We start from the raw sequence: 7099 nt of genomic DNA on the forward strand, positions 1-7099 counted from the left end.
GAAAAAAATAAAAAGGAAAAAGAGAAAATAAATAAAATATGAAAAAAATATTAGAAATCTATGCCTACGGCTATGCCGTCGGCATAGCTACAGCCACAGAAGGGTAGAGCCATGGATCGATGACGTGGCATATGGCGCGGATCGATGACGTGGGACCGTCCATGGGCCAAGCCTATGCCGACGGCAAGGCTGTCGGCATAGATATGCCACCCCACGGACCATTGAGCGTTTCGGATCGTTGACGTGGCAGATCACGCGGATCGATGACGTGGCAGATATGCCGACGGCCACCGTTAGGCCCCGTCGGCGTAGGCTTCACGCCGTCAAAGGATGTCGCCGCCCGGGCAGTCGGGCACACAGATATGCCGAAGACAGCCTCTATGCCGACGGCCGCCGTAGGCATATTTATTGGGATGCCGACGGCCCATCTGTGCCAACGGCCCCCGTCGGCATAGGTGGATGTATGCCGAAGGCGTTTCTACGCCGACGGCCTGACCTGTGCCGTCGGGATAGATCTGTTGATGCCGACGGGGGCCGTCGGCATAGATTTGGCCGTCGGCAATTGGGTAAATTCTGGTAGTGATAACCGCCGCTTGCCATCATAGCCTTGAAATTGGAAGGAGAGGCAAGGAACTGCAAACAAGCCTCTTTGAGACGATGGAAACCATGCTGCTATGCTAAAGCCAAACTGGTGGCTACCATTTTGGAATCAATGTGATTACACAATTTCTCCTCGCATATCAGCTTCAGCCTGACGATGTTGTATCTGTCAGCCGCTACGAGCAGATGGCTGGCTATCACCACATCAAGCACAGAAGGAACCAAATCGGTGTATATAAAGTGGAGCAAGGACTTGAACACATCAGCTTCCATGTCATGAATTTCAATAGGACTAACGGCAGAACTCTCCTTCATAGCGCCAAGGAGCTCCACCTTGAAGACGGATGAGCGAGCAGCGAGGACACACCTGTGAGCAGAGAGTGTCTGTCCGCCGACTTGAAAGGTCAGGTCTGCCGCATCCTTGCTGTTGAGGAGGTCGCCGAGATGTTGGTGCAAGTCGCTTGGAGGAACCTTGTTTCTTCTTCGCCGTGGATCTCCTTTATGACAGTGACATCGCACGTGATGGTGAGACAGTCATCTTTCAGAAGCTGTGATCCTTCTAGATCAGCCTTCTTGATGAAGTTATGGTAACCCCAGCTATCACCTTCGCCTGAGAAGGTACCCATAGGGAACGTACGGCTGTATGAAGGCAGCGGTTGTCCATTCTTATTAAGTACACAGAGCATGAATTTCGCCTTGACATCTTTGGCATCGGCAGATTCGAGTAATACTAGAAAAAGAGATATGAAATCGGCAGAACCCTTGTTGCCGTTTGGGTAATATCTCAAGGCCCAGTCGTGTCCGCCAACACTGAAAGGAGTAGAGGTCACGGCCTCGCCGTTCTTCAGTAGTGCCTTGGCTCTTGAGTACTCACTTACCTTGAGCACAAACGACCTTTCCTCGGATGCCATGGCAACAGAGATCTTGCAATGCTCCGCCATTGTGGAGATGGGCTTGGAGTAAGATGGAAGACTGGCGAGAGAAAAGATTTATTTGCTGCGTCTATCTATCTATATTCCTTCGCGCCGCCGCCTGGTGGTGTCATCGGAAGCACGCCCGTCGCTGGCGCTAGCGCCTAGCAGGGTGGGGAGCCAGAAGCGCGAGGAGGTGGTGACGCTAGAGCAGAAGGAGGGAGTTGCAGCTCGACGGCGGGAGTTGCTGGCGCTGGAGCAGAGGTGGATGGGATCGGGGGCAAGAGACACGCGGGAAAAAGGGTGGCGGCGGGCGGAGCCGAGAGGAAACATGCATGCGCGTTAGGTTTTCCACCGGTTGGTTTTTACCAGACGCATTGGGAAAATTGGATGGCCAAGATCAGCTTGGGGATGAGATCATACAGTTCACAGCCGAGGCTGCAATCGCCCTGAGAAGCTCCGGTATTACTATTTCCCCTGGGAGGATCATCATATCTTAAGAAGTTTCTTTTTTCATTTGTTTCACGTTCACATGAAAGCACCTCTCATTTTGGTTTTCTTTTTCGGGTCCATATGAAAACACCTTCGGGAGTAGACACCATTGCATTGCGTTGCAACGCTCTGCCCTTTGTAGGAGGTGAATCATTGGCAGACACAGAAAAAAATTGTTTGTGCACTGAGAGGTTAAATTGTGCGATCGAGTCACATTGACCGACAGGAAAATCATCACTATATGTATATAGGGACACATTACAGCAACTCTAGCAGAGTCATCATATGGTCACATAATTCCATGTGCCGGTTGTGCGATCAGCAGGAGAAAACCGCGCAACACCTAACTCTGTCCTGCTGCTATGCAAAGGAGGTTTGGTTCCAGTTCAGCAGAACAAGCAGCGCAATGTACAATGCTATTTCGTCGGCACCCTCGATTGGGGAATGGTGATTCAGGTTGTATTCTGCTACAGGTGAAAAAGAGAAAGTATCTGAGGATATTACTTTGGCCGCGTATATCGCGTGGAATCTGTGGAAGGAGCGAAACCGGAGGGTTTTTGACCAGAAGGAGCGGACGGCCATCTCTCTGGCTGTTTTCATCAAGGAGGAGGTTAATTTATTCTGGGAGGCAACTAAGAGGACCACTGTAGTATAGATGTGAGATTTCCCGTGATGTGGTGTTTTTTCATGTTGTTCTGAGTGCGTGGGTATGGTGTTTGAGCTAGGCTCTAGTGGTTTTGTAATGACTTCTCTTTCTTCTATAATGCAAAGGCAGAGTTCCTGCTGTTTGCGTCAAAAAATTATATCGCCGTGAGCAAGCAGCCCAGCATGGTGATGTTGACCGAGAATGCCACTCTAGCAAGTCACCATCCTGCCTCGGATCACCATAATTTATGGAGAGGTTGTTCCATATCGAGCCTCCGAGCCTTCATATTTGGAGGATGTGGGCATTTGTTTAGAGCGCACTCCATCCGTCAACCTTTCATACAGGATGGAAGTTTCACCTTTCTTCTTAGCCTCCCGCGCGGGGACGGAAGTTTCATACGGGGCTGAAGTTTCACCCCTCCCAGCATCCCATGCGGTCCATCTCCTATCTTTCCCCTTCTTTCTCCCTCCTGCCCAGAATCGATACCGTGCTGCTGGAATCGCTGCCCCGCCGATACCGCTGGCTCAGCAGTGACGCGGCCGGGGGTGGGCCGCCCACTGCAGCTCTCTTACTGATTTTTCTATCTCTTGTCGGGGGTGGGCCGCCCACAACACACGGCAACAGTGATGAGGCCCGCCACCACCGGCTCATGTCATTTGATCATTTTCGAGTGACTAGTAAGCGTGCACGTGCAACGCACGTATCATAATTTATAAAAAAATCTATTTTAAATCTTATTTTTTAGTGATTTTTTTATCGAGCCATCAAAATATGTCTCATGCCCAACAATGAGAGTGCGCGTGTAATACACAACCGACAACACATGTCTTCACAATAAATTCACGATCACATAACTTTATTATAATTTTTTACATAATTTTTTAAAAAACAACAACTAAACAACATTATGTACTACGCCCTCTGTAAACTAAACTGAAAAAATGTCTTATATTAACATATAAAGGTAATATATATCGAGGAGATCCTCCTCCGTCTTCATGTATTTTTAGAGGGATAATAAAATATTGGATTTTTTAGAGAGATAAAAATAATTATTGAATCTCAATTGAAAAATGACAAATATATCCATGTTAAATTTAGAAAACATAAATCCAAATAAAAAAGGTGATTTTTTAAAAAAAATAAACATGCTAATATCACTCAACTTAGTCTTAGTCAACTGAAATCTAACTACACCTTTACAAATACTTTAATTTTTGATATAATTCATTCGTTGCCTACCTAGCAGCTAGCTTGGTTTCCGATTCAAGAACGCAATCGTGAATTAGCAGGTAAAGGAAACTCAGCCGAGCGCTAGGCATCCGGCATCAGATGAACGGCTGGGTTGGATTGATCGGACTTTTGATAATTTTCTGGCCCATATCAATAGACAGGGAGACGTTTCCCTCACTTAGGCCCCTCACACCGTCACCTATCTACCCACCCACCGCTTCACCTAAAAAAAATCCCACCGGCCGTAACATTTCTCCCCGTCGTTCCCCATTCTTCCTTGGTCGTCGCCAGCTCCCTCTCCCCGTCACCTCAGGCCACCCCTCCCCTTCGTACCCACTGCCACCTCGAGATTCGCAAACCCCTTCTCTTCCCCGCCTTTTCGTCGAATCCAGCCGCCCAAGTGGCGGAGGAGGTCCCCGAGCTCGGCATGCACGGGAGCATCCCAGCGCTAGGCTCCGTCGGAGGTGCGGGACTTCCACGCCCCTGCTCTTCCCCGTCCTTCTTCGAATCTGCTCGCCGAAGTGCCGAAGGATGCGCTCGAGCTCAGCATGCTCACGGGCGACCCAGCGCGGATGCCCGCAACAAGACAACAAGGAGCGGGCCTGGGTGCGCAAAAATATATGGGCACAGTTCGATGCCTCCACTGGTATGAGCTATCTTTGCACTTAAATTTTAATTCGTACTGTGCAGTTTACCGTGTACTAATGTGACCATAATTTCAATTAGGCGTGCCTTTGTTTGATGTGCTATTCAAGATCCCTGTACAATTGTGTTATTCAAGATACAATGGCACTCGATGATGCTTGCTAAGAAGGTCTGCAGTACCCACTGGACTGTAGCTTGCCAGATGACTGGAAGATGGGTACTTCATCCTCTCTTGTTTGTTCATTTGAAGCGAGATAAATAAGATTCATGCATTGTAATGAAAACTGCAGATTTAGCTAAACTCAACTGATGGTGTAATATCTCTTCCTATGAGCTGCAGTAATGGTATCTTCCGTAGGAGTAATAAGGCATTGCTGCATAAACATACTTGACTTTCAAATGAGCGTGTCAAGAGGTTTAATTAGTGTCGATCCCTACTCTAATTATATCTGGATATATGGTTCCTGTACTATTTGAAATTTATCAATCAGATGTACAGAATAACAGAAATTTGCTAGATAAGCTAACGTTACAAGGGGAAGTAAAAATTAAACATTTCATATAGTGATTTGTAATATCTGATATGTCATCATCGTGTGTTTCCTATTGTAGATAAAATTTGGACCATGGCTCGGTATGGTCAATTGGAGAAGACATTACTATGACTACAAAGATCTGTTTTTTCAGGTGATGAATTGTAACCTTATATTCTTTATTACTTGGAATTGAAAATCACTGGAAGCAATCTGTAATTACTTCGGAGAGAATCTTTTACTCTTTTCTGTCTTGCTCTTGTTCAGTATAGGATGTACTCCGTATATCATTATCACTATCATGGTGTATTTTTGCCATTGAGGAATATTCCCATGTAGCAAATTTACCTAGAAAATACAAAACTTTGGCATATCACCATCAGGTGCAGACGTACTCTTTCTCCCAAATACTACAGCAGTATCCCTACAATCAGATGTACAAAAATTTGCTTGCTAAAAAACTAATCAATAATCCATGAAATCTAACTGGATTAATTAAGGATCAAGCCACTCACCTTGTGGCTACAATCGACCAGATTGATCTCTCCACGTTCCTGCATGTGAAGAACTGATCAGTGCCCCAAGTCAAAACTACTGCATACCTTATACATGAAGCCCTTACTCAAAATTCAGATAATATGCAGAATAACCATTTTTATTGACATAGCTATCTGCAGTCCTAGACAAAGTGTGACCATAATCCACACTACTACACATGAATTACTATATAGCTACCTTATTGGGAGAGTGGATTTTTGGAACCCGGGTGTATTGGAGGACCTTATTTTAAATACTTTGAAAATCACATTTAATGTTTCAAAAAATTCTGAAGAAAATTCTACGTGATCATATGGATGTATGTTACACATGTGTAAAGTTTGGTGATGAAATAAGTAAATAGGCGACCTATATAAAAATGACAAAATGGTGATTTCCAAATAGTGAATAATGCATGCACTGTTCATCTTTCCAAAACCACGATTTTGTCATTTTTGTGTAACTCACATGGTTACTTATTTCAGCATCAAAATGTGCACATGTGTAATATACATTCATATAAACATGTTGATTTGTTTTCAGAATTTTTTAAAACTTCAAAAAAGCATTTTGGCACAGTTCAAAAAATAGGGCTCCAATGCACCTGGGTTCCAAAGTGACTTTTTACCTTATTGGGGCCTATATGCCTGATCCTCATATCTTCTTGTTTGGCAAAGAGTTCACAATTTGCACTTATTAGTCTTGAATGGAGAAGATTGCACATGCTATTGTACAACTGGGCAATGGTGTGGAGCTCCATAAGCGACGCCGGCGACTCCAATTGTCCTTCTCGCCTATGCATCCCGACAGAGAAGCTTTAGAAACTATAATCTGTCTACTCCTTGTTCAGGTTCAGTAATGAACATATTATTACACAAATTAATTTAACAAAACTGGATTCTCTTTTTTGGTGATGAAACTGTAGCAACATTAGCACGGTTTTTATCAATACTACAAAAGAGGGGGATAGTTGATCGTTGGAAACACCATTGACGCAGGCTTGACGCACAAATGGGTTATAGATCAATTGTCTTCCCACTTCAGTAACACCATGATCTTGTACTTGCTTTTTGAAAATCATGGACGAACAACCTGTGATCTGGTACCAATTTTTGGCACAACCATGAACTCCCAAAGTGATTCACCAGAGTGATTTATGCTTTCTGACAGGTATGCACATATAAGATGGATTTTTTCTGAACCGATTGGAAGCATACGGCAACATGGGCGTACACAAGTGCTAGCCTAAGCATGCAGGTAGATATTATAGACATCTTGTTGATGCAGGTGTGCAAGGATGCAATATTCATGACCGAGCGCAACGTCGGTGGATCTGTATCTTTGGGTTCAGAATTTTGAAAGAAAGGGGATGTGGGAAACAATAAGAGGGGAGCTCTACCTCCAGCAGCACTTTCCCGGTCGTCGGCGTCGTGCTTCCAGCTACGGCCGCTGCAGACGATGGCGGGCAGCAGCCGCCGACGCCTTCCGGCGTGGCTGTGCAC

General features: G+C 45.3%; 1 protein-coding gene, 1 long non-coding RNA gene and 1 pseudogene across 3 annotated transcripts; 1 reads left to right on the forward strand and 2 right to left on the reverse strand.

Annotated features, from left to right (window-relative positions):
- Nucleotides 1-405: 405 nt before the first annotated feature.
- On the reverse strand, nucleotides 406-1541 carry LOC125507454 (annotated as a pseudogene).
- A 2574-nt stretch (nucleotides 1542-4115) lies between these two features.
- Nucleotides 4116-5270, forward strand: LOC125506129. Its single transcript, XR_007282590.1, has 3 exons — nucleotides 4116-4528; nucleotides 4609-4744; nucleotides 5140-5270. It is a non-coding gene; the product is annotated as an uncharacterized LOC125506129 (long non-coding RNA).
- LOC125506128 lies at nucleotides 5070-6514 on the reverse strand. 2 transcript variants are annotated; one of them, XM_048670995.1, is made up of 3 exons: nucleotides 6226-6514; nucleotides 5576-5614; nucleotides 5070-5408 (listed from the first exon to the last, which is right to left on the reverse strand). In XM_048670995.1, exons 1-3 carry the CDS (start codon nucleotides 6397-6399, stop codon nucleotides 5280-5282), a joined length of 342 nt encoding a protein of 113 aa, XP_048526952.1. In that variant the 5' UTR covers nucleotides 6400-6514; the 3' UTR covers nucleotides 5070-5279. The 2 variants fall into 2 exon arrangements, with proteins under 2 accessions (XP_048526952.1, XP_048526953.1); XM_048670996.1 differs by having other exon boundaries at nucleotides 5070-5484.
- Nucleotides 6515-7099: the final 585 nt, after the last annotated feature.

Source organism: Triticum urartu, chromosome 5 (assembly GCF_003073215.2).
Source record: "Triticum urartu cultivar G1812 chromosome 5, Tu2.1, whole genome shotgun sequence".
Lineage (NCBI taxonomy): Eukaryota > Viridiplantae > Streptophyta > Magnoliopsida > Poales > Poaceae > Triticum > Triticum urartu.

Bases quoted from the DNA above. Each gene is read 5' to 3' on its own strand.
- LOC125506128 (XM_048670995.1), bottom strand. From the start codon at position 6,399: ATGCATAGGCGAGAAGGACAATTGGAGTCGCCGGCGTCGCTTATGGAG. The intron at 5,615-6,225 runs GTAAAAAGTCAC...CTTCACATGCAG, and splicing joins GGCATATAGGCCCCAATAAG to GAACGTGGAGAGATCAATCT. The intron at 5,409-5,575 runs GTGAGTGGCTTG...TGTATTTTCTAG, and splicing joins TGGTCGATTGTAGCCACAAG to GTAAATTTGCTACATGGGAA.